Here is a 27,968-nt window from a genome sequence, read left to right as displayed (position 1 = left end):
TTACAGTGTTGTGTCAAATTCCAGTGTTCAGCACAATTTTTCAGTCATTCATGGACATATACACACTCATTGTCACATTTTTTTCTCTGTGATTTATCATAACATTTTGTGTATATTTCCCTGTGCTATACAGTGTAATCTTGTTTATCTATTCTACAATTTTGAAACCCCAGTCTATCCCTTCCCACCCTCTACCCTGCCCCCCACCCCGGTAACCACAAGTCTGTATTCTCTGTCCATGAGTCTATTTCTGTCCTGTATTTATGCTTTGTTTTTGTTTGTTTGTTTGTTTTTGTTTTTTAGATTCCACATATGAGCGATCTCATATGGTATTTTTTTTTCTCTTTCTGGCTTACTTCACTTAGAATGACATTCTCTAGGAGCATCCATGTTGCTGCAAATGGCATTATGTTGTCAGTTTTTATGGCTGAGTAGTATTCCATTGTATAAATATACCACTTCTTCTTTATCCAGTCACCTGTTGATGGACATTTAGGCTGTTTCCATGTTTTGGCTATTGTAAATAGTGCTGCTATGAACATTGGGGTGCAGGTGTTGTCCTGAAGTAGAGTTCCTTCTGGGTACAAGCCCAGGAGTGGGATTCCTGGGTCATATGGTAAGCCTATTCCTAGTCTTTTGAGGAATCTCCACACTGTTTTCCACAGTGGCTGCACCAAACTGCATTCCCACCAGCAGTGTAGGAGGGTTTCCCTTTCTCCACAGCCTCTCCAGCATTTGTCATTTTTGGATTTTTGAATGACGGCCATTCTGACTGGTGTGAGGTGATACCTCATTGTAGTTTTGATTTGCATTTCTCTGATAATTAGTGATATTGAACATTTTTTCATGTGTTTTTTGATCATTTGTATGTCTTCCTTGGAGAGTTGCTTGTTTAGGTCTTCTGCCCATTTTTGGATTGGGTTGTTTATTTTTTTCTTATTGAGTCGTATGAGCTGCTTATATATTTTGGAGATCAAGCCTTTGTCGGTTTCACTTGCAAAAATTTTCTCCCATTCCGTAGGTTTTCTTCTTGTTTTATTTCTGGTTTCCTTTGCTCTGCAGAAGCTTGTAAGTTTCATTAGGTCCCATTTGTTTATTCTTGCTTTTATTTCTTCTAGGAGAAAATTTTTGAAATGTATGTCAGATAGTGTTTTGCCTATGTTTTCCTCTAGGAGGTTTATTGTATCTTGTCTTATGTTTAAGTCTTTAATCCATTTTGAGTTGACTTTTGTATATGGTGTAAGGGTGTGTTCTAGCTTCATTGTTTTACATGCTGCTGTCCAGTTTTCCCAACACCATTTGCTGAAGAGACTGTCTTTATTCCATTGTATATTCTTGCCTCCTTTGTCGAAGATGAGTTGACCAAAAGTTTGTGGGTTCATTTCTGGGCTCTCTATTCTGTTCCATTGGTCTATATGCCTGTTTTGGTACCATTACCATGCTGTCTTGATGACTGTAGCTCTATAGTATTGTCTGAAGTCTGGGAGAGTTATTCCTCCAGCCTCTTTCTTTCTCTTCAGTAATGCTTTAGCAATTCTAGGTCTTTGATGGTTCCATATAAATTTTATTATGATTTGTTCTAGTTCTGTGAAATATGTCCTGGGTAATTGGATAGGGATTGCATTAAATCTGTAGATTGCCTTGGGCAGTGTGACCATTTTAACAATATTGATTCTTCCAATCCAAGAGCATGGAATATCTTTCCATTTTTTAAAGTCTTCTTTAATTTCCTTCATCAATGGTTTATAGTTTTCTGTGTATAATTCTTTCGCCTCCTTGGTTAGATTTATTCCCAGATATTTTATTACTTTGCCCACCCCTTTTCTCCTGATAACCATAAGATTGTTTACTATGTCTGCAAGTCTGTTTCTGTTTTGTCGATGAGTTCATTAATGTCCTCTTTTTTCTTTTTTTTTTAGATTCCACGTATGAGTGATATCATATGGTTTTCATTTTTCTTTCTCTTTCTGGTTTACACCACTTAGAATGATGATCTCTAGGTCCATCCACGTTGCTGCAAAAGGCATTATTTTATTCTTTTTTATGGTTCAGTAGTATTCCATTGTATAAATATACCATATCTTCTTTGTCCATTTATCTGTCAATGGACATTTAGGTTGCTTCTATGTCTTGGCTATTGTACATACTGCTGTTATGAATTTTGGGGTGCATCTATCTTTTCAAATTAGAGTTCCCGCTGGATATATGCCCAGGAGTGGGATTGCTGGATCATATGGTAAGTCTATTTTTAGTTTTTTGAGGAATCTCCATACTATTTTCCATAATGGCTGCACCCAACTACATTCTCACCAACAGTGTAGGAGGGTTCCCTTTTTGTTATAACCCTTTCTAGCACTTATCGTTCATGGGCTTTTTAATAACAGCCATTCTGTCACCTATGCTATTTAAATATACATATGTATACATGTTTGTGTGTATGTGTGTGTGTGTATTAGACAAATGGCACCCACACATTTCTATCTGATCTTTAATCAAAATCAATAGCACAGACATTAATTGACTTGAAGTAGTTAAGATAATAGAGTCTGTTGCATTTTTTGTGCCAGTGAATCAACTTCCAATACTTTGAAAGTTCGTGCCCAGACCAATGGGTTCACAAAATTCCTAACAGTCTCAGAGAGGAATGTATTCACCAGCTGCTGAATACAGCCCAGTTAGGGCTCCACCATTATTATGTGGGGAAACATACTGTTTTTAATGGAAACTATTTCTTTGAAAACTTGGAAAATCTTTCTCTTTCTCTTACTGAATAATAATTTCCTGAAGGGAGTCTAATATTTATATTCTATAAATACTTTAAAATAAAACCACAGCAATAAAACAGACCTAACATTAAGTAGCAATTAGCTAGACTTTCCACTAAAATCAAGCCAGCTCAAAATATTAAGAATATGGCTAGCAAATGATGGCAGATAGAGAATTCCCGAAATCTAAGATATAATGATTATTCAGAACTAGCTGCCAACTTGGTGGCCAATGGCTGTGCTTTGTCTATCCACAAGTATAGAATCAGAACTAGAAGTGAAAGATGAAAATGGGTTGTATCGTGTGCGTGTGTGTGTATACATATACATATACATATATATATATATATATAATATATATAGTTGAGACTACTAAAGGTTTTAACAAAAATTTCTGATAACTCACTATGTGCCCAACACTACACATGTGCAGAAAACATAGGGGTAAATAAGACATCTGGTTCCCAATTTCACGATGTTAATCAGTTAATAAGGAAGTGAATCAAAAACGAAATGATTAAAGATTGTGATGAGTGCTGTGAAGGAAATAAACAGATAGGTAAGGCAGAGAATATCTCTGGGGAGCTACTTGAAATATGGTGGTCAGAAAAGGCCCCTTTCAGAGGTTTATCCTTTAGCTGAGACCTGGAGAATGAGGAGGACTCAGCCACACTCTTCTGAGGGAGAGGACTCCAGGTGGAGCAGCAGCTGGTGCAAAGATTTTAAGGCTGTAGGAAGGAACTGGGCATGAGGAACATCACATGGGGGGACAAATAAAGCTGCAGCGCTGTGAGTGGTAAGAGATGAGGTTGGAGAAGCAGGTTAGAGCTGTATCCTACAGACCTTTGTGGCCAAAGCAAATAGCTGGGGCTATCTACCAAGTGCCTTTAGACTCTGCATTGCTAAGCAGATATTGAAAGAAGGAAAGGAAAGAACGCATTTTGCCCGATTTAGTTATTCACTTTGATTTTTGCTAGTTTTATGGGTGATGGAAAACAACCAGCATCTTGTATTCCATGAAAACATGTTTTCTTTTTGGGAGTCGGGGTAGGTAATTAGGTATTAGTAATTTCTTGGTTTTTTTAGAGGAGGTGCTGGGGGTTGAACCCAGGACCTTGTACATGCTAATCATGTGCTCTATCACTTGAGCTATACCCCACAAAAACATGTTTTCTTAATGAATTTTATATTAGAGGATAATGTTCTAACTGGCCACAACTTGGGAATTTATATTCAGATTCTAATCCTTGATGATACTGTGCATTGATCTACATGTACTTTGCTCTTGGGAACATATTATTTCTCCTTTGTGCCTCCCATCTTCCTCTAGCAGTAATTTTAATTGCTGTGGGATTTTAACTTTTCATGATCTTTTATAGGAGTGTGTGTGTTGGGGGCCATTGGTGGTGGTGAGGAGAAACAGGAAAGTTATGAAATCTATAAGATGTTATAAGAACAAATAAAAAAGAATAAAAGTAAAACATTTGGCAAACTTGTTGTTTTTCTAAATTCTTGCCATTAGTAACACATTGATACGGTCTAAATAATGTAGAGCAACAACCCTGTAGTTTTCATTTCTAATATAATCTTCCTTTTAAAATCTCAATATTATGCTCTTTTTTCCCCATTAAATGAATTAACAACCTAAGGGCTAAATTCCAAGGTTGATTCTTCAAAAGTAGTGAAAACTATATTAATTTTCCTATGAGCTACCAGATAGCTATAGTTGATACTACGTTGAGACTGCAGCAAAAAGCATTTGTAGAACCAAAAATCTTGTTTCTTTTTTCTGTCTACAAGTAGAAAATCTCATAAAGTTGATGCACTCTGCTACGGGTGTAAAACGCAAGGTACTGAATCAGCATCTCCAGTAGTTGCTAAGGGAGGGAGAGCTTCCCCTTCTCCAAGTGGCCATGTTCCCAAGCAGAGGTGAATAGAGGACAAGAGGGCGTGGATGGGGTAACAGAGACCCGGATCCTGTAGAGAGCCAGGACCTGTTGATGAGTTAGTGGGTGGTAATAACAGCGTTTTTCATGAGACAGATCCAACAGTGTTCATCCAACAGTGGGAATCATTATGTGCTCTGGGCTGGCTGGAAGAACCATTCCTTTTTTTTTTTTTTTTTAAGGAGAGAATTAATTAGAAATCAACATAAACAGAAAATGTGATAGTTTAATGGTAATGAATCTGCATGGGTGTGATTCCATAGCTACGAAGTTTGCATTCTTGAATGAAACAAACTTCAGTTTGTGCTTAAAACAAACTCCACTTTGTTATTATGAGTAAACTTGGATCTTCTTGCCACATAGCAAACTAAAGCAGCATATCTGATGGCTGAAGTCTTAGCATAAGCAAACAGCAGGCAAGGGATTTGTGGTATTTTAACAGGCACAAGAAGATGTGCAAATAGTGGGTATTCTATTAAATAAACTCAGTGTTATGTGTCACATCTAAAATCCTGAGCAGGAAAAAAATAAGTAGATTTTTCTCCTAGATTCACAAAATTGCTGACAGAACAGAAGGTCCTGACATGCACCTTTGTGAGTGTGATGCATTTCTGTACTTAGATGCATGGCTCACTGCGTCACCACCTCGTTCAGAAATGGGCCTTACAGACTTGCTAGAGGAGCACAGAAACTGGGCGGTGGAGAACTGGCTTTGGACCCATCCAGAGTTCTGACATGTACTAGCTGAATAACCAGGAGGTACCTCTTCATCCAGCTGTTCATTTAAACAATTATGTTTTCTAACCAACCAGGCACTGTGCTGCTTGGTGGGGATCCAAAGATGAATAAAACCAATTATCTGTGTCAAGGAGTTCACAGTCTGATTATTTATTTAGACAATAGTTGCTTAACCTCTTCGAGCCTATGCTTCCTCATTCATAACATGGGAACATTCACTCGATGACACTGGGGGGACTGAGTGAGATCATATGTAGGTACCTAGCACTCTGAAGGCACTCGTTACATGTCCGCGAGTGTAAGACATTCTGTTTTACCCAAGAAGCATTAACCAGATCCTTATACTATTTCCACTCTTATTCAAGGCAGCTGGAAGCTTTAGTCAATAATCACTCCTTAAAAACCTCCAAGCAAGGAGACAGAAGAAATTCGGAGAACCAAGGATTTACTAACAGTCCCAGGGAGGGGCTACTTTTTAAGGAACCACAGAGACAGCTTGTAAAGGAGTATCAATGGTGGCCTCACACCACATTCTGAGCAGGAAGTCCTCTGGGACTCTAGCAACCCACTGAAGACAAGAACCTGCTTAAACAGATCAAAAGAGGCAAGGTATGCCATAGAGATGGTACCAGAATGGCACAGACAGCCTGCAGGTCCATGCCAGTGGCTGGATATCTCTACTGTATGCGGAAATGACCTGGAGTGCTTGTCAGGTATGCAGATGCTCAGGTTTCACTTCAAAAAATTTTGATCCAGAAATAAAGAGGTGAGCCTAGGTAGATGCGTTTATAAGAAGCACCCCAGGTGAATGTGATGCAGGTCATACAAACATCACACATTCAATATCATGTCACTGCCATCTTCACAACCAAGTATTTATTCAGTGATTAGTGGAGATGCTCTACTAGGGACTGAGAGACAAAACATGGTCCCTGACTCAAGAAGTCTACAATACAGTTAGTAAAATCGTCTTTTTAGTGTCCGAGGGCTATACATACCTAGTTTAGAAATTTAGTGCTACTGAAATTAAAAGGTAGGAGCAATGACCGATGGCTGAGATATCTGAAGACTACTGAGAGCAATTAGGAATAGTTATTGGACATGAGGGAAAAGAACTTAGACAAATGGAGAGAGAGGGAATGTTACGAACAAGCGTGTTTATGTAGGAATACAGAAAGAAGATTTGGGAGGATGGTGAATATAAAACTGTGGAATTTTAAGGGATCTTAGAGCTCTTCCTTTGCTCTTAAATTTCAGATGAGAACACTCACGTCCTCACAGTTAACTAGCTTCCAGCTGATAGAATCATAAACCTTTGGAACTTTAGAGGGATTTAGTTCAAACAGCTTCCCCAGAACACTTAATCATGTCTAGAAAAATAAATCTTAAGATATCCGGGGGCAGCCAATATAATTATTTTACAGCATCTCCTCATATTGAACATCTTAAAACATCTTCCCATAGTGAATGTAAACCTGTCTTTCAGAAAGTGCTATTACCACAGAGCGCTGCCAATCTGTGTTCTGTTTTCCTTACAGCAGTTTGTCAAACAATGCTTGATGCTTCAGATAGGAAGATGAATGAGATCTAGGAGCTCCAACTATGGTAAGAGACCATGAACAAGGTCAAGCCAGCGTGCTAAACACTGTGTACCAGGCCAGGCAGAAAGGGAACGACTAACCACCTGGAAGCACCTACTTGGGAGACCTGACATTTGAACTGGATTTTGAGAAATAAGAAGAAACGGGGTAGGAGTTTGCACTGAATCTTACATGCAATTTGGAGGAACTGTTTATGGACAAATCAGTGACATGATCTAATTTGGTTTTAAGCAAATCTTTTCTGATGGTGAAAGAAAGAACCACTGAGGAGGAGACACCGAACGTTGAGAGTTAGTAGGATATTGTGCTTTACAGCTAGCGTTGCTGTTAGGTGAATTAGAAGCACATTAACGGGATGCAAGGAGAGAACCTGGATTTTAAAGTTGTTTTCAAAGAAGCCTGGGCAGGACTGACAGAATTTGACAATCAATTTTCAGTGGGCAAATGAAGGAGTAATAAATGTTGATTTCGGGGGTTTCTACCTTGGGTGACCAGACATAAGATGATACAGTTAACTGAGATAAGGGGAGTCAGACATCAGAGTAGAAGGACAGGTGACTGAGGGAGGGAGAAAAGCAGGTAAAATGAATGCTTTATTTTGAGGTCCTGAAGCTTGGACTTGTCGTCTTCCCCTTTTTATCCTGAACACATAGCCCAGGACTAGGCACATTAACAGGGTCATAATAAACCATAAAGAATAAATAAACACCTTCATTTTATTTAAAAAAAAAATCCAAAAACCAAAAGCGGAGGTTTATGGAGTTTTGGTAACTTGACAAGGATCACCTAGCATTAGTGGCACTCTTCAGGGTTTTGTTTGTTTGTTTGTTTGACTGGAATGTAAAATTTAGGGAAAATAGATGGGAGAAAAAGTTAAAACTAAACATAAGGAGTATGAATAGCAGGACAGGGAATTGACTGTGATGATAGTAAGGACACATCATGGTTTTGGAAGGTGATGGGGCTTTAGGAAAAGTTGTTCATGCATTATAGGGGCTCAGAAAATGAAGCTGGGGGGATGCTTGGAGCCCAGCATCACACCTGGGCACACACAAAGTTAGGTATGGAATCTAAGAGTTGTTCAAAAGTAGAGAGAACTGTAATGCTGAAGCTAGGTGTAATTTCTTACAGTACCAATATCTTATCACATTTTCCAGTGTTTGAGTTCATTCCCCGATGTTCATTTCTGTGTGATTAGTCATTGTGGAGACAGGTCCTGGAAAGTTAGTCATGAATATTGCCCAGAGTAAGAGCAGAAACACCTGACCGTTATTCCTCTGATTTTCCATTTTCCCCCCAGGATGGAACACGTATTCCAGTGGTGCATTGATCACTCTCCATTGAGTCTACAGAGCCAAAATCTTCAGTAACAAAAAGAGATCCAACATGGTTAATTTTCCATCATACTCCCTACAGGCATGTTACTTTGGGCACTGGATCACCAAGGTTTTCTGATAAATTTTATTCAGTAGGCTAAGCTCAAGATCTTAATTCAGTACTCTATACCCAACAATAAATAAATGCTTATAGACAGTGAACTAGCAAAGTGGGAAGGTTTTTTTCTTAATAATTTTGTAAAATAATGCATCACTGTGAGTCTTTTTAGTTTCTCTTACCTTGTAAGGACTTTTCTTTTAGCTTATAAGGACGATCAGGGGAGCCATGGGCTTAGAATTTTACTCTTAGATTTAAAAGCATTTTTGTTCAGTCTTTAAAATAGCTTATTTGGCATCCTCTTTCCTTGGAAGTTCCCTCCACCCCACCTTCCAGGATGAGCTCACACATGGGTATTCAAATGGGAAAGAACCACCAATTAACCTCGTCAGCCAATAAGAATAATCTCATCCATAACAAAGATTTCCCCTAGTTTACATGTCCTTATTGCAAACCCAAAGAAATTATACTGATAGTGGGAACTTCACAGGAGATAAATGGGGGTTCTGGCAATGCAGGAAAGGCTGTGGACCTGGGGTAAAACAAAGAAATTTGAGACTGAGTTCTGATACTTCCTACCTTAATGATACTATACAAGTCACTTAATATCTTTGAGCTTCAGCTGTAAAATAAGAATGGTCAACCCTGATCTGCTCATTCCACAAGAGTATTGAAAAGATCAAATAAGACAAAGATGAGAACGTGTTTACGAGCTGTACAAAATTACATTGATACACCATTGTTAATAACGGGCATGATGGTACTTAACCAACTCAGGGCCAGATTTGAACGTAACTAATCCCAGGAATAGAATAAGAATACATTGGATGAAAAAACAGACAACTGTTCTGACGACAGTACGTATAGCTGTGTGTCTTTTTTTTTTTAATTGTGCCCTATTTTGAGTCCAGTTAGATGAGGGCAACAAGGTATAGGAACTTTTTAAGGTTTCAATCTCATGAAATAAGGAAATAAAGAGATAGTGAAATAAACATCCAGTGAACAGACAATTCTCTTTGAAATGACCATTAATTAAACAAATAAAAAATCAGATTGCCAGACGACCCACAGAGTGCTTCTCTGGAATGTCAGCCCTTGGAACCACCTGCCCTGTGGCGTTTGCTGGTACAGAATGGACACCGGCGTTGTTTCTCCTCTTGGTTTCAATGCAAAGTGACTACAGTCAAGTCACTTACTTCTCTGGCTGCTCTTCCTCCTCTTAAGTATCCTGAGGGAATTATGCTGCATATATTATTCCTTCCAATCTTCCTAGCTATTAGAACTTGTACACCTAATCCAGACAGACTCTTTCTTTATTGTTTTCTATCTCAGTAAACAATACCATCCGCTTGCCAGAGCCAGATGTCTAGGCACCTTTCTCACTCCCATCCCCAGTCACCCTTTCCTATGTTTTCTGCCTCCTCAAGGAATAGCGCTCACATCCTTCCATTTCCTACCATCACTTCTGCTCCCTTTGAGCAAGCAGAATGAACTTTCAAGAACAGTAGTTTTGATCTTTTCAGGCCCCTGCTTTAAAAAACAATTTAAAGCTTCTCATTCTGCTTCCCAAGTAACTGCTTCTGTCAATTAAGCCAGTTCACTCTCTCTCAGCCTCACTTTCTGTGTAAGGAGGCATTAGCAGTTCTGTATCAGTTGCAGAAAGAGAACTTCCCTCATTTAAACCTCCTCCGGCCTTTTCCTTTAACCTGCTTAACGAAAAGCAGAGTGTAAAGGGGAAAGCTGTGCTTGAGGTCAGAAGACCTGGGTATGCGCTTAGTTATGCCCTTTCTGACTACGTCATTTTGATCTGTTTCTTAATTGTTTTGAACCTCTTTATTTCTAAACTAGTTAACAATATATCATGAGGTTGTTATGAGGGTTACATGAGGTAACACTGTAACTATACCTGATAGTTACCTCTTTACTCGAAATCCTTCACAAGTTAGTGATAACATATGGAGAAGAACTGAATCATGTTATTTGCAAGACTCCATTCTGGCAACTGACATATTTAAAGCTATCAACTGATGTTAGGAAAGGTCACTAACAGACTTACATAAGACATTCAAATAACTTTCTGACATGCATTTGCTAAACTAGTGCTTTAAGTAGACTGGATTGTATGTTCCAAAGAGTGGTCAAGGGGTTACCATAAAAGTTTTGAAAAATGCCTCTGAGAGAGGAAAAAAAATGGACTATTTTAAACATACAATATTTTAATGTTTGTTTGGTAGAAGTAATTCCAGTTAATGAACTAGTGTGAAAGTTCAACTATAGAAATTATTCAGTGCCAAAAATGGAAATTCGCTCAGGCAAACCACGCCACTCCATTACAAGCTTTACCCAACAATGCCAACGACGTTTATAGTGTACATAGCAAACTTCCTATGATTGTCACAAACGTCATGCTAAATGAAGACTCCTATTCATTGGTCATAAATTCTCAAACAAGAAAATGCTGGGAGGCCCAATAAATTCCAAATGTTTTCAGCTGATCTTTCTTCTACCTTCCTGCTTCATCCCCACATGATGTCTAGTATCCTTGTTTTCCAAAGAAAAATCGGTGTTCATGAGGCTTATTTGTAAACTAATTTCCAGATCTATATAAACAAGCCTTAAAAAGAAAAGTTACACAGCTTAGAAAGAATGTCTAACAATTCTCATTTATCTTAAGCCGAATATTGTTTAATTCTGATTTCATGTTTCCTTTCCTTGACCACTGTGACATGTTACAAGGGTAGGTTTCATGTGTGTTTTGGTCACTTTTGTAATCCCAGCACATTCTTAATGCTCAGTAAATACCTGCTGAATGAGTGAATGTATGCTGTTTTAATCAGGGTTAAGTATAATTTCATTTTTTCTCCACAGTTTTCCCTCAAGAGAACTTCTTTCTTGTTTGTTAGCTTTTTAAAAATATGGTCTTGAAAAATCTGTGAAAGTACAAAGAGAAACTTACACTTTTGAATTCAAGCCCTAGCTCCACATTTTTAAAGTTCTGACAGACAGCTGTCTAAGGTTAGGACAGGCTACAAAAGGGAAAAGGGAAAGCTCTTTGAGCTTCCTGGTGGAGGGACTTCGAGATCAGTTTCCTGCTTTCAAACAAATGAAAGATGAAGAGTCCCATTTTATAGTGGATGCAACTGAATCACAGACTAAACGATTTGCCTAACTACACAGCAGAGTGCTAGTTAGAAATCAGTCCACCTGCCCTCTAATGTGGCATTTCTCTAACTGTAGTCCAAACTCACAAAAATCAAGATTCTAAAAAGGCAATGACAAACACGTTACTCTTCCATGATGAAGTTTATGAAGTTCACATTGCTTCTCCCTTAAATTTCTTTTTATTATTTTCTTTGTTAAATCAACAACAAATACAGGATTCAAGTGGGATTCAATTGGAGACTCAGTCAACAGTGAATGATTGTCATTACACGTTAGAAGCAAACCAAGGAGAAGTAAAATCCCATGGTAGACATTTTAACATTATTTACACGGCATCTTTCTTCTCAAGGGCTTGCCAGCAGAAAAAATGTCCTAATGTTGGGTAAAAAGAAAAATCCTACTCCTGGAAAGAAGAAAAAAATTACATATACTAAAGAGAAATCTTAGATTGTGACTTATCAATAAAGAAAATGAATTAAAACTCATGGCCTTTATATTTTAGTGTGGGCCTTAAATCACCAAGGGAAGGAGAAAACAATGACTAGTGTAAAGGATGGACTACCTTCCTAGTTAAGCATCACGGTGATCGTTAATACTGTCAGATTAATTTGAAATTTGGTCCATGAAGCCTCTGATGCTTTAAATTACTTAGCTGTGTAATCCCCTAGTATGTAAAAACACTTGAAAATGCCATGCGAACAGGAAAGCACAGAAGTGGAACACTGGTGAGCTTCCATCCCTCGAGGCTAGGGTACCACCCTAATTTAACAAGTGATATTTGATAGAAGCATTAGCACCTAGCCAGCATCCCTTTTAATAGTTCTTGAATAATAACATAGAAACCCAAACTTACATCAGAAAGGGTCTCAGATGTACTACTTCATTTTGGCGGGAATATGGAGAAACAGCTAAGAACTGCATTTGAACTGGCAGGGTGAAAGAAAAATCTGTAATTGCCCCTCGCTTTTTTTTTTTTTAAATTAAACCCTTAAAACACCAGTAGCCAATTTTTCTTATTTTCAATTTAAACTAACTCATTTCCCCTACGTTTTGTGCACATTAAACCATATCATCTCTCTAGTGATAACTTAAAATAATATTTTGCAGTTCAGGTTACAGAGTTCAGTCTAATTCCTGTCTTGATTCTTTTTCCCTTGGTCATTTCTCCAGCGTACAGTGTTGGAATCTGTGCGTCAGATAGCATAAGGCCTTCTGTTGCAAACACGAATAAGATCTATCATTTAGGAACAGTTACTTACACTTTGTTTCATCTCTAATGGAAAGGATTTCTCTAAATATTTACACCAGAACAGTTGTCAGAATGAATCCTGCAAAATTGCTGGCATACTCCCAGGAGCAGGGGGGCTGGTGTGTGGGGGAGGAGAGATTCCTGGTCCCTGGCTGTATAATTTCAAGCAGCCCTAGATTTTCAGGGAGCTGCTTGCTAGAATATGAAGGGTTTGTATTAACAAAAAGGTACTTCAGTGTGTAGACCAATTCAAGTAAAGTATCTGAACAGCCACTTTCGTTTATTGCTCTTGTAAAAAGGGCTCTCCATTTGCTTCAGGTTTCAAATAAAGGGATGGTTTAGATTTCAGAGACCCAGCAAAGAAACTGTATCTTGAACAAGAAGTATGAAGGAACACCAAACTTGTTCTGTGCAACGGTCCTCAAGGTGCTTAATATATAGAAATGACTTGTTCCTTCCATGAGTTGCTGAGAGAGCGAGCCAGCCAGCAGGAGTTAGACAGGAGAGAGTGAAATCTGCCAAGATAAACGCAGCAGCAGTGTTTTATAAATTAACTCGGCTGTCTGTGTGTTTGTTTTTTCCTTTGGAAGATTCTAAAATTAAGACCGCTCAACTCATCTCAGCAGTGGTTTGGAATTAGAGGAGTGGATGAGGAAGTAAGTTTGGGCTAGAAAGGGTAGAGGAAATATCCTGCCCTGGAAAATCTTGGCAGTTTTCACTTGAAACGTGTTCTTATCTCACGAACGATAGTACTTCTGCCCCAAAGTCTGTAAATTAAATAGTTCGGTTAGAAAAAAACTACAGAAACAGACTCATACAGAGAACAAAGTGGTTACTCAGGGGTAAAACGGGTGGGAAGGGATAAATTGGGAATTTGAAAATTGCACCTCTTGGGGAGTGATGGAAATGTTAGCTGCCTTGATGGTGGTGGTGGTTTCGTGGGTGTACACATCTATCAAAATTCATCAAATTGTACATCTGAAATATGTGTAGTTTACTGTACAGGAACCATACCACAATAAAGGTGGTGTTTTTTTTTTTAAAAAACTAATATACAAATGTTTCTGGGATTGTAAGCTCTCCATACATAATGTGGGCAATACACTACCCTTAGAGGCAAACAGTTTATAATGAATGCCTAGAATGTCAGTGAGGTGTCCCCATGGGTGCTGAAAGTGGTAGAAGTAGCCTGAGATGGTCTGACGCTCCTCTTGCTGGAAATCTCCCTTATTCTATTAGAAATGAAGCTTTGCGATGTGGGCACACAGTGCTCTAAAGTCTAAAAACACACATGCATCAGGGCTGCGTCCTGGAGGCTCCGTGCTGGGTAGAATGGCATATGCTATTGATTGTACTAGGGCCAAGTATGCATCGACATGAACCTGCAAGTCTCACTGCCTTCCAAGGGAATCCCACTGATCTATGTTCAAAGCTCAGATTTACATCAAGCTCCGGACAGAACTGGAATGTTGGATGGATGACTTAGAAATACACTCTAGGAGAGACTGCCCCTTTTAAATTAAGTTAGTCTTTGTAGAGGGGGCTCAGAGTCAGCATCTTGAGGATGGTATGAAATGAGTGTGTGAACTGGGGTCAGAGGGGCTAAGGATACTCTCTTTGGGCTTTTTTTTTCTTATATACCAGACAGTAATGAGAGTCCTTTTAAATTTAGATCAACAAATTGGTCATAAATTGGAAAACAATACTGAATTCTTTAAGAAACAAATATTCAGTGGCTCAGTATGTGCTCATTTAGTTTGTAGTCAAACAGCATTTGTCCACATCTTCTCTATTTCATGGCAGATACCACATGCCATCAAAAGGTAGTGACACAGGTAAACTGCAAGTCAAGGTTTTGCTGCTAAGTTTCCAAAAATTAGGATTCTCCTATTCTTAAATCAGCTCATGATCAAAGTGAAGACCAAAGAAAATCAAATATACGAATCCACTAAATTGGTAATATTATACTGACAGCAGGTCATTATAACTCTTGGGTGTACAACACAGGGCACAAGGGGTCAGGGTTTATTTGCCCAGTGTTACCTGGAGATTTCCAGTTGCCGGAGAAGGCTGGCCAAAAAAAAAAAAAAAAAAAAAAAAAAAAAAAATCTGACTGCCTGCCTTTCTGTGGATTTAAAATAAGCAATATCACCCATTCACATGTTTAAACAAAGACAGTCTAAAGTCATAAGAATCTAAAGTCTAAGGTCAAAGGAGTATTGAAATATACTGATGTCATTCTGAATCATAAAAGAATGTGAAACTTACCACATTAAGGACAATGATCAGTAGGAACTCCGTGTCTTTGTTCAATTAAAGATCTAGCACACAAGGTGACAGCGTATCCTTTCTGGGTATTTGAGGCAATGCCAAGAGTTTCAAAGCTGAACTTTCACTGAGATTATTAAGCATGGATATATTTGTGCCACCTGAATATTTTCCTGTAGAAAGCTTTAGTGGTCTTCTAATTTCTAATATATTGAAAGCTTAAAAATAAGAGCACGACTTAGTTCTTGATAATGCTGACTTAACTATTTTACAGCACTGCATTTCAAAATGGCATCGTTTTCAGTAAAGGAAACCCTAAGTTTGCTCCTGGCCTTCTCCTAGCTCTAGAGGTTTTTGAGCTCCTGTCCTGGTGTCATGTACTACTATTTTCTTATTTCCAAATGTTACTTTGGTACTATTATGTCTGAATTGACCTTAGGATGTTTACAAAGTTCCCTTCCCTTCCCATCCTAATCAGACACCTCTTGTACAAAGACTCAGACTAAATTCCTTGGGTTCTCTTTATCTACTCAGGAAGGGAGGAGGAGAACTTGCAGTGATGACAGCAGGAGCTCTGTGTGTGTGTGTTTGCCCTCGTGCAGGCAGAGAAGGTGGTTTATAAGATGTTGGGGATTTGAACTGTGCTCGCACACCGGCAGCATATTTCCATCTCTTGTAAGCTTAGCGTGAATATCCTATTGAGGAAAAACAAATTGGTGGAAAAGCATTGTTTTCTGGTGGATTTCCTGCTCTCTGTAACTTACAATTGCTCCCAATCCCTAGGGACAAGTAACTAGGTTTGACCACGGAGCAATGGCTCAAGCGAGCTGTGATGACCCTCCTCCCCCTAAAGCCTGGCTTTCCTCAGTCTAATTACTTTTGGCAACTGTGGTTATTGGGATTTGGCCTAGTGACTCACTAGAACCCAAATTCTCCCAAGGAGCCCCCTTAATAAGCAGAATTAAGTCTGACAGGAAGCCCAGACTCCCACCTCACTTTTACACGGAGCTTTCCCTGGTTTATGGCAAGGTTTGAAAATCGTTCATGGACTAGAAAAGAATCATAAACAAGATTTAACGAAGATAACCACTTAAAGAAGAGCACATTAGAAGAGAAGTAAAAACAGTAAGCTCAAGAATAAACAACCTACTGTGAAACTTAACCTATTATGATAGAGTTAAAACTAGGCTATTTATAGTACTTTAATTGATCACCAGTAGTCTCTCTAAAGTTAGTCAGGAATTTTAGAAACTATAAAAGAAAAGGATGTTTATTTCTTATTAGAGGCCATTTTCTAACCATTTCGTTTTTCTTGAAAACAAAGAGGACTCAAGGGCACATTACCAATCATCTGGTAAGACACAGAGAAGTTGTTTATTACTAAGTAGCTTTGGAAGAAATGTTTTGGTATGGCTGATCTTCTTCTATCCTATTTACTGCCTCACTCACCCATGGTATAGTTCCGCAGCAAGGCACCCTTACTTGCGACTGCGCCTCTCTTCTGACAGCCCTCTTCTTATCTGTGAAGCCAGCAGCAGTACCTGTTAAATCTCCGTATGTCCTACTGTGTGCCCTTTGCTATCTCTTCTTAGGCTCTTTGGCTGAGACAGTTCTTTATCAGATGGTCCTGTCTGCTCTAGTCAGTGCCGTGAGTTAAAGGGCGCCCTACTGATAAACAGCCTGGAACTACAAGACTGCTTTATAGTTTAAACTGCTACCTGTGCAGATGACACATGTCTCACCTCTTACCGCACTCCACACACGTCTACTTTGTCTAACTCTCATGAAACTAGTATTGTTTCCCACAGCTGCTCAGCTGCAAGAGTTATCCTTGAATTAAGAGTCCAACAGTACTTCTCAGTCTTGGCTGCACCTTAGAATCACCAGGACTGCTTTTGAAAATGCACATGTCCAGGCCCCATCCCTAGAGATTGTTCCATTTGGTCTAGGGTGGAGTCTGGTATTTCTTTTTAAGATCCCCAGGGATTCTAATTTGAAATTAGAGTTGAGAATCACTGTCCCCAGGCCCAGAAAGCAAGAATTCAGAGTGGAGGATACTGTTAATGCTCATGGTAAAAGTAATATAAATAACAGATTTTAGAAGCACCATAAAGATAACTTTCTGGATAACAAAAACTAGCCAGTGAAATGTCTATTGTGGTTGTAAATTACATAGAAGGATTTCAATATATAACTGCAAAATTATAGACTTTGCCCACATTCTCATGCCTTAGTTAATCCTCTCTTGGAACTGCATGCTGTAGATGGGAAGAATGATCTTAGAGAATTTCATATAAAATGTGCTATTTGATTGCTTCTAATGAAAAAAAAAAGATCAGCAACTTTTCATGTTTAAAAACCATCAACAGGGCAGGTTTAAGGAAGAGAGGAAAAAAAGACAGAGAAAAGAAAGAGATGCGGAAGAGAGTGTTAGAACATCAGAAGCAACTTCTAGAGTAAATGCTTGAAGACTTGTGGTTTGTTAAATGAGGAGGAAGTGATTATGAGCAAAGAGAGTAAAGGAAAGAAAAAACGTAGGGTGGGGTTTGAGAAAATAGCTCCACGAGCTTCAAGTACCAATCCCAAGAATTAAGGTGACGTGAAAAAAATCAAGGAAGGACATGGACTTTGGAGTCAGCCCTGGGCTGGAATCCAGGTCCACCACATCTTCACTGCGTGATGGCAAGTGACAGACATGGGACTACTGGCACCTGCCTTTTATGGTAAGTGTGAGGACAAAGTGAGCATCACATACAGAGTCTGGCACTTGCAGGTGATCAGAACATGGCAGCTATTTAAATAATAATCATCACAACACTCTCTGTAACAAATAAATATAAATGTATATTAAGATAGAATGTATGTGACTGTAACAGTGGCCCCGAGAACTATGAAGCTATAGTTTTCCACAAGGTATTTACACACACTTCGGCATAACATCCTACCTCTTTCTTATTGTCTAAATGTGACTGATACCTCCTCTTCTTATATGACAGTCTTTGTCAAGATGACCGTGTTCACATATGTGAGGTCCCCCCACTGTATGAGGGAACATGACAATGAGAAACTGCTGCCCCTTCCCTTACCAGCTTATCAAGCATATGTTAAGAAAACAGTGTTCTAAAATAAGCACTTCACAAATTCTGCTATTTTATATTGTGTGGTGGTGGTTTGTGTTATGTGGTTATAAAATGGGGGCCGCTTTACCACTTACTCTCAGGAATGTGCTTTGTATTGGGGTATAATTATAAATATGCTTACCAGCTAGTTTTCTGAGGACAATTTTTGGGAGTGAATATAGTGCACTGAGATATTGTGTATTCATTTTAGAAAGATGGTTTAGGGTAACTAAATCTGACCCCATGCCCATGCCAAGTGCCCAGAGGTAGGAGAATAGACACACTGGGAAATAACCTGCTTCCTGATACAGAAGGCCCAGCTTGGTTAGGAGAAGAAAGAGAGGTCACGGAATCTGACTGTTACCGAGGCTAGACAATTACTCGGTGAGGATGTTGCAAAAGTAGTCCACGTATGGCAAGAGATGGACTGAATTCCTTCAGGTTTCATCCCACCCTGAGATTTTCTTCTTTTAAGAGAGCACGTTTTGTCAAGAAATCTGCTTCAAAGTAGAGAGCTATGTGTAGAAGCAATATCCAAGTGGAGTGAGACAAAAAAAAATCATTTTTGCACCTTAAGGGAAAATTAACTTTCATTACTATGAAGTTTTTCAAGTCTCCTAAGATCTGTGGCAAAGTAATATAGTTCAACGGGGTATGAGACTTCCGAGAATGATCTTCTATTGGAAGATCTGGCAATCTGAAATTGCCCCTCCTGATATCGGTGACTGTTCTCTTAGGTAATACAAAGAGGGCTATAAAAATGAGAAACCACAGTTGAGAATAATATATTAGATGCTTTGAAGTGGACGAAGTACCTTAATGTACTTAATCTTATTTTGGTCATACCAATAAGAGTGAGTCTCAACGCTGCAAACATTTTTCTAATAATAAGCAAGGCACCGCTAGATTTTTTCTCGAGCATTCAACTATCCCCCTTTCTGTGAGCGACTCCAAAATACTTATCTTCAGCCCCTGAAACTCTCTGAAACTTTGATTCAGAGTTACTAAATGCCCTGCTGGCCCTCGAAGTAAAAACAGCTCAAAAGAAAAATATGTTTCCTATCAAATGTGCCTCTCTTACTTTCCTGTTTTTTCCTTTTTAGATCTCTGTTGTCTTTCCATTCACCTAGACTTGAGTCCTCATACTGCAAAGTTTAGCGCTAAATATGGCCCTCTTCCTCTTTTCCCTTCATATGCACTCTCCTGCTCAATCTGTCACTGTCAGAGCACAGGGCCTTATAACCTTAAACCTGGGTCATTGTAACTGCCGCTTCCATCCCAGCACAGGCCACTTCTGGAACCCTGTCCTGGTAGGGGGTTCTGAAGCATCTCTCTAGGTGGGATTCCAAACCAGCTCTCCGTGACTCTAAGCCCAAGGACAAAATGGACCTGCTGAAGATGGAGTATGCGGATTGATTCTATGGCTATAATTTTCAGGCACTAGAAATTGTGAAGGGTGGGGAATATCATAATTAATTCAGTCTCTACTTTGACAAACTATTCATTAATCTGTATAGGATGAATTTACTTATACTATATGAATACTTACACTTGTTTTTATTCTTAATCTTCATCCATTAAATTTAGTTGAATAAAACAACTAAGTTCAGAAGGGTCTTATACCAAAAGATTGAAAGTTGAAGAGACTGTAAGAATCACTTACATCTAAATTTTTGACCAATCACGTCACTTCACAGATGAGGAACTGTGGCTTAGTGTGGCAAAGGGCCTTGCTTGGGTTATTCACATATTAGTAGCAGTGCTGAATCTGGAGCTCAGGTACACTTTCCCGTATACTGTTCCCATCATACACTGGGAATTCTCCCTCAGTGACTTCTTAAGTCTCAGTCTCTACCATGAATTTATGACATTTGCTGCTATCCATCAATTCTTGAAGGTCAGATGGAACCCTAATAAGGTAGTATTTTTAAGACTTGCATAAGGCATAAACCATAAAGACAGTTAACGGCTATTAAATATGTACTTAATTGGGCAATCATATCCTTTAGTACCACGGAGTTTTCTCAAAAAACTTCCAAAGGAATTTTAGTGACAGCAGATAGTAATTAGGTCCCTTGCCAAGATTATAAATAAGGCAGAAATGCTCTTATCAGATAAGAGACACCTGCAACCATGTTTTTTAACATGAGTTTTTGAAATTATCCAAACTTGTTGTATGTAAGAAAAAAATTCAGATATTTTGCTTAAAAGTTTCATTTTGTGAAAAATCTTTGGAGCAGAAAATGGGATTTCTTAGCACTCAGTGGCATTTTCAGCACCCCCACAATTCTTGAGAATGGAACTTTCCATTCTTTTGAGCATTGCTGGATAAGTACTTTAATCAGAATGCTAGTAATATTCCTGAATGGAAAGAGCTGATGGACAGAATTCAATAAACAGAAAATATTAGCAGCATCTTTTACAGATGCATATTGTATACTTCACATATTTTGTTAATGTATAACTGCAAAGCATTTCAAATTTATTAGGTTGGCCAACCAATGCTAAATTTTAAGATAATTAAATCATTTACGCCTAAAGAAAAAAGTCACAATCAAGAAAGCAATCCACATTTTTCCTCAAAATCAAATGCAAGACAATAAATATCTATATAATTTATGATGCAACACTTTTTCAAATGGTCATTCTCAAAAGAGAATGCCAGTGTGCAATGCACTGTTCAGAGAAGAAATAGTCCTAACCAAGTAAAACATAATTTCAACACACTGTCTTACATGATCCTTACCATGCTCTCAGAACTGAATGATGTTTTCCTAATGGTAACCAAAGTTGATTCTTACATTTCATGAAACATAATACCCACTCTGATGGCATTTCAAGAATTCACTACTTGGAAAAGGATGTTTTGGGGGCTGGGGAGAGTGAACAGTGAGGAAGTGGGCAGAGAGGTTAGGACGATGTCCAAAATGAAACATTTGGATAGAGATAAAGGGGGAAAGATGATTTATAAATTGCTGTATGTAGAACAGTTTTATTTTTTGATAGTTCATTCTTACAATTGCAGAGGGATCATGTGGTCTTAACTCTACACAGCACTCTGAGAACTCCACAGCATAGTCTATCAAAAATACACAGAATTCAAAAGAACTGTTGCATTAAAAAAAATTTAACCATTTAGCTAGAAAATATTTGAGACATTCAGTAGCAATCTGGAGATCTCTGCCCAGATTAAAATAGTCTAAACTATCAGATGACTAATAAATTCGCTCAGTAGTGTGGCAAGAGTTTCTCTGTAATAACTTGAAAATCAAATTTAACTACATGCTGTAATTTTCTATTTATCACTTTCTGGGGACCTAATTTGTAGAGTATTAAATTCCAGGAACTATTTAATGGAGAAAGGATTTAACAAAACATATCTATTTATAAGTTGAAGTATTATTCATATTTCAAGTGTTAAAAATATTGCAGTAATGACATTAAATCAGTTTTAAGCTGATTATATTCTCAGTTACTTTACACAGAATAACTTGGGACTAAAAAGATAATATTCAAAAATTAGCATTCTTAAGTTTTTAGTAAAATCTTTCTTTTGAAGTAATAAACAAAAAATTGAAATAGTATAACAAAGATGCTTTAAGAAACAATTTTGATAGTGTAATGATGACTAAATTAGAATTCACAAAAATAAGTGTCTTCTATTTATATTTCGAAGTCATCATCACTGCCTAAGAGTTTGAATTTGGGGCTTTGATTCATACAGATATCACATGATACGTTGCAGAACATACTTTAGCAAGTATTACTCCTGCCTCCAACTACTAAACAATGTTTCTCTCAAACATAAGGTAGAATGGGGACAAAAGTAGACAAGTGGAGAAATACATTGTAGGCAATAGCTAAACCATACTTTCATTCAAAAATAATATTATGAGAAGCATAGTAGAATGAAAGATTTTTCTCTCTTATAGTTAACCTGTTATTTTCTAGGTTAATGATACAAACATCAAGCATGTATCAGAATCTTGAAGAATGGCTTAACATCTGAAACAGTGTTATGAGTAATGACCAGTATATTCCATAAATCAGTTTTCATTTTATCACCATGAAAATGATTTCCCTTGTGTTCTTACTCCTTTATTTCAAACACCTTTATGAAGGATTTTCAAAAGTTCTTTGTGCAATGAGCGCTTGGTAATTATTACGCATGCAATGCCTTTTCAAAACTTGTATTTATCTGGAACCTAAGCAATTAAAAACCAATTGATAGATGGTGTCAAGTAAAAAGGATACTACAGTGGCACCTGATGTTTCTAATAGTCTTCTTGCATAATATGACCGTACAATGTCTTCTTAATAACCAAATAAAATCATATTATACTTAGCAAGCTTCACTATTACTATCAGGTATTTAACTCTTTGACATTGGTCATTCATGTATAATACATAGATGTCAGTTCAAAAATTCCCAGTCAACCAGAGCAGCTTATTCTTCAAACATAGGATGAATGATGGTCTGGAGATCATCAGATTTATTATTTAACATGCCTGACATCTTCTCTTTGACAAGGATCAGCATATAGTATAAACAGCAGGAGACAAGCTCCATTTATTTGCTGTTTGGCTTTGTACAGGCTACTTAGCCTCTGTTTCTTGGGTTCTTTCTCTGTAAAATGGGAATATTAATAACTGCCTCTATACTTCAAGTGGCTATGTAGGGACCCAAGCAAATAATTCAAGTGAAAGTGTGGTGCAGTTGTAGGGTACAGTCGTCATTAGTATTATGGCAAATATAACCTTTAATTTTATTAGCCAAAAAGCTAGAAATCGGAAGCTGACTGCACCAAGGTGCAAAGGTTGAGCTGGAAAGAAGTTAAAACTGGGTTCAGGGTTCTTGATTTAACATCCTTGGAAAACATTTGTGGTTGAGGATTTACCTCTGAAAACATTTGTGGTTGAGGATTTTTAAATGAGGATTGCATTTCATTTTTATCTTGAATAAATTCAATGTAGTCATCTCTAGGAGCTGTATATGAATACAGATAGTTAAAAAAGTTATTTGGATATTTACTTATCCATAACTCAAAACATATTTTAAAATATACAAAACTCCTGTTTAAAATGTTTTTTTTTCTTTTATAAGAGAAAACAAGATCACTACTTTGCAGCAAAATAGAGATAAGTGGTATATCTCAGTTGCTTGAGGGAAACAGGACAATCCTGATAGAGCTTTATCTACTTTATCTAAGGATTAGCAATGGACTTGATAATATTTAACACTGCAAATGAATTTTTTTTTGCAAACTTTTGTACTACAACATTCAAGAGACTGGTGAAAACTTTGAAATATTGTTCTTATATCTCACTTTTCTATCATTAGCTAAGATTTTTAAAAGTTTAGGAAGGTGAAGCTATTTAACTATAGGCCAAAAGGTATACTCTTAAAATACTTCAGCTGTCTCTTGAAGGAAAAATAGGAAAGACCACTTCTTTCTAGAATACCTTTGACTACTACCTTATTTTCCACTTAAACGACTTTTCCCTACTCCCTATTTGAGAAAACTTTTTCTTCAGAGATTTCCAAAGAAACGAGTATGTGCACATGCAATCTGACCTTCAATTTCTGGACCTTTAACAAAGCTCTCTCCTTACCCTACAGCCCTTCCTCATTCTCCAAAAAACCCATGCTGCACCTGCCAAGAGAGTCTCGCCTGTCTCCTCGGAGGACGCAAGGGGTCGCCCCTTTCCCAGGATTGCACCAGCAAACCCCAGGCGCAAATGCAGACTGAAGTGCGAGGAGCAAGGAGCATCCTCTGCTAGGGGAGCTTTCTCCCAGCCCCACCCTCACAGAACAATTGGAATTTCAACCCAATTCCACCCACTCCCTCTCTCATCCCGGCTACACAACAAGAGGGCGCCTTTGACTTGGCCTTGAGACAATTAAGGCGGGTCGAAGCAGTTAGACTTTGGACTCTGAAAATCCTCTCGAGTCCCCAGTCTAGAGGTGAGCCTTTCCCCTCTGCTCCCAGAAGACTTGGGGCAGCATCAGCCGGCAGCTTCCCGCACCGCTGTTCTCGCTGGGGGAAATGGAAACGAATCGATGGTCAGCTTTCTCTCCTGTGTCTTCCATCAGAAACAGGGGCCCCCAAACTGCAATCAGAGACAACTCTAACACGAACACTTTAGGACCCTGACCCTTTCCAGAAACTGTGTGGCTCTTGGCCCAGGAGTCTGTTGGGTGAAGAGGGGAGTGGGCCATAGGCGCCGGGTGGGTATTGGCTGGAAGAGCGATGCAGGGCAGGAGGCTGCTGCACTTGTGTCCAGTATCCCTCTCCCCACTGACCCTGAGGTTCAGTTCCCCTCGCTGGACCCTGCGAAGTGAGAAGGTGGGGACAGCCAGGAACCAGAGCAAGGCTCGAACCCCAGGCTGCTTATTGTGTGAGGCAGCCGCAAGGCTCCAGTGAAAGGTTGGGTAGAAGAGGCAGGAAGAATACAACCATGCAGAGGTCAAGAATAATAAATCGGATGCCCTGACGTGTTTAGATTAGGCCCTCCTGCCCCCTGCTACGCGATCCTAGGCGTTGAGGCTGGGCGGGAGCCCCTGGAGCTTTGGCCCAGCTATGTTTTTTAAAGGCAATTTTCAGGTGAATCAAACCTTGTCTGCCCGAGGCGAGCGGCACAAAGGGAGCTTTCAGGGGACCCTCACGTCCAGGGACAGGGCACAGACAGCGGCGCAGAAGCGATTACTTAATCTGCATGTCACACAAGCCTGTGCTGTCCTCCGCGTTGTACCTGTGCTCTCCCAGAGTGACTTCGCGGGCCAGCGCTCGGAGCCTGCTCTGCTTGCGGGACCAGGTGCCGCCAAGTGTCATTGGATCCCGGGTAGCAGAGGGCCAAAGTGGTCAAGGCAATAGCATCGCTTTCTGTGCCCTGGGAAGGTTTCTCCCGCGCAGTCCCCACCAGCAAGCGCGCCTCACGCTGGAGCCAGGGTCGCCCCCTCCCCCGCTCTATTTGTGAAGGGACTCCCCAGCGCGGGCACAGAAGCCAGGGTGGCCAGCCCGCGGGGCTACCTGGGAGCAGGGAGCGGTGCTTTTGTCGCGTCTGTCTTCACATTTCTGGAACACGCCACCTTGAAACAGACCGACCTGGGTTGAGGGTGCCCTGGGGTTGCCTGTTTCATCCCAGCCAGGGCACTGTCTTAAGAAGCCTTCACAAGCCAACCTTCCAACTGGAGTCAGGATAAAGGGCAGCGAGGAGGAGAGCCTGAGTCTTTCGGGGAACCCCACCCTCAGTATGTCTGCCTCAGGGGACTCACTTGGAAGGGCCTGAGACGGTAAAAGCGCTCACGCGTGACAGGCAACACTGTAACTGGAAACCCGGCACCTCCGGCTCCCAGCGGCGGGTTCGCAGCCCTCGCACCCCCCGGAGTGGGACGGCGAGCGGCTCCGCCAGCGCGCAGGCACGCGAACCCCGGGGGCCCCGCGTGCCCTGCTGTTCCGCTCGCGGCTGGGGCAGCGGCTGCGCAGGCGCTCGCCGGCTCTTCCCGAGTGGCGGGAGAGCGCTTCGCGACCCGAGCGCCGGGAGGACCCAGCGAGGTCTCCCCACGCGAGGCGGCGACGCAAGGTGAGCCCACGCCGCTGCCGCGCCTACCCCAGCGATAACTCAGTGGTGAGGGGTATCCTGCTGGCCGGGCGTCTGGGATGCCTGGGGCTCCGAGACCCCCGTCCGGGTCTCAGAAGGAGAGCATAAATCCCCAGAGCTAGTCTAATGAAGGACCGAGCTTTCCAGAGAACCTGAAGTTATGAGGAGACGGGGGACACATCAGCGTCTGGTCCGCGGGACTCTGGCACCCATGAGGATACGGGGGACGAGAGGGGCGCGGAGAGGAAGGCGTGAAAGACTCAGTCAACACCAGAGCCTAAACTGTTACCTCCTCTCGGAGGCGTGGGGAGCTGGGCGGGAGGACCGCTGCCGCTGGGAGCCGGCTCCGGACAGGCAAAGCGACCCGACAGGTGAACGCGGCGGGAGGGAGCAAACGCGTAAAAAACCCTGCACTTACTTCTTCGCTGGCGCCTTCCCCGGGAGGCGTTTTGGCTGCCGATGTATTCCATAAAGTTCAAAATGATAAAAAACCAAGAAATCAGTCGCAAGTGCATAGTAACCCAGTAATGTTTCCCTTCTTTTTCTCCTTTTTTCTTTTGATTGTTAATTAATATTGAATGTTTTAGAAATATACGTAGGTGTTAGGCGTATAGAGAGAGCAAGAGAAAAACCCAAGCAGCGGACAACTCCACTCAGATCCGATAGCGTGCTGGGATGGCAAACGAAGCGGGTCGGATGGTCAGGGAAACCAATTATTGTACTTTCAAATTGTCCGAGCCCTGAGCTCCGGCAGGGTAGCTGTCAATGCCGCAAGTGAGGGTTTCAGCAGCAGCCAGCGGCCTCGCCAGGGCGGCCGCAGGTAGCATGGTGCGCGGCGGCGGCGGCCGCGGGCGGGATCCAGGCGGGCGGTGGCGACGGCGGCGGCCCCTTGGGCTTAGAGGTTGCGGCGGCTGCGGCGGCAGCGGAGGGGGCCCCGGGAGCGGAGGGGAGCGGGCGCCGTCGGCACTGCGGCCATGGCCAAGGGGCGGCGGAGAGACCCCGAGCTGCTTCTGCTGTTCACGAGCAGGAGCCGCTCCAGTGGTGGAGGGAGGGAGGGAGGGACGGGGCGAGGGAGGGGGAGGGGGTAGCTGCGGGGGGCGGGGGGAGCTCGGGGGCGGGGAAGGAAACTGCTGGAGCAACAACCCTGAGCGACCTCAATAACTTTCAATTTCAAGAGAGAAAGAAGGAGCTGGAAAAGTACAGGCGTTGCGATTTGGCAGAGGGACGGGAAGAGGCGCCTAAGGGGTCCCGGGTCTGCGGCGGAGCATCTCTGGACACTGCGAAGAAGGCGGGAGAACAGGAGCCGGGGGTGGGGTGGGGGGAGGAGGGAGGGAGGCAATGCGTGCCCAGAAGAGTTCCTCAGAAGGGTAGCTCTCGCGGGGAGAGGTGGGAGCGCTCCCACTGGGAGTGTTGAGGTCGAAGGTCCAGCGGGCGCGAGACCCCTCCCCACCTCCTAGTCCGGCAGTTTCAGCCTCCGCGCGCTGGATGCACTCGGCTCCCGGGGGCCGCGCGTCCTCGGTCCCTCGCGCTTCCACTCCCAGCGCTGGCGCGCAAACACTGGCCCCAGGGCAGCTCGCTCCTCGCCCCCTTGGCAGAAGGCTGGAGAGTTTCTGGCTGTGGACACCTTCCTAGTTTCCTTGACCCCTTGTACTGTTGCTTTCCCCCTTTTCTTTCTTTTTTCCAATAAAAGTAGCTACAGTTTGTCGCCGGGCGGGTGGTCCGGAGGAAGTTCAGTGGGCGCTGGTGGTCAACTCGGCAGCCGGTTATCTGCCCGAAGGAGGCTGGACTCAGAAGAGGTGTGTGCTCTCAGGACAGTCCTTTTGGATATTCAGTTGTGCTGCGACTTTCTTCCAAACCGAGTCTTTGCTGAGGCTCTGGAAGATTCCTCCTCCCCCCAGTTCCCTCCACAGTCAGCTTGCCCGCGCTCGGGCGCAGCTCTCTCTCACTCTCTGTCTCTCAATCTTCTCCAGAAGATCTGTTGTGCAATTTGGTTTCTCATCTGGAGGACTGGGAACGTTTGGAAAGATTTCCCTCGGTCCTGGGGGAGAGAGAGAGGGTCCATTACTGCCTTCTGTCCCCAGGGC

At 41.2% G+C, this 27,968-nt stretch overlaps 1 protein-coding gene across 1 annotated transcript in view; it reads right to left on the bottom strand.

Moving 5' to 3' along the window:
- The window catches only part of RSPO3 (R-spondin 3), a 76,883-nt gene extending 49,979 nt beyond the window's left edge, over positions 1-26,904 (bottom strand). The window contains exon 1 of the mRNA XM_006200030.4: positions 26,303-26,904. Within this exon, the coding sequence (XP_006200092.1) occupies positions 26,303-26,399 (97 nt within the window). The 5' untranslated portion in view covers positions 26,400-26,904. The remainder of the gene's footprint in view (positions 1-26,302) is intronic.
- Between the last annotated feature and the right edge of the window lie 1,064 nt (positions 26,905-27,968).

Source organism: Vicugna pacos, chromosome 8 (assembly GCF_048564905.1).
Source record: "Vicugna pacos chromosome 8, VicPac4, whole genome shotgun sequence".
NCBI lineage: Eukaryota > Metazoa > Chordata > Mammalia > Artiodactyla > Camelidae > Vicugna > Vicugna pacos.
This window is presented reverse-complemented; position numbering and strand designations above follow the sequence as displayed.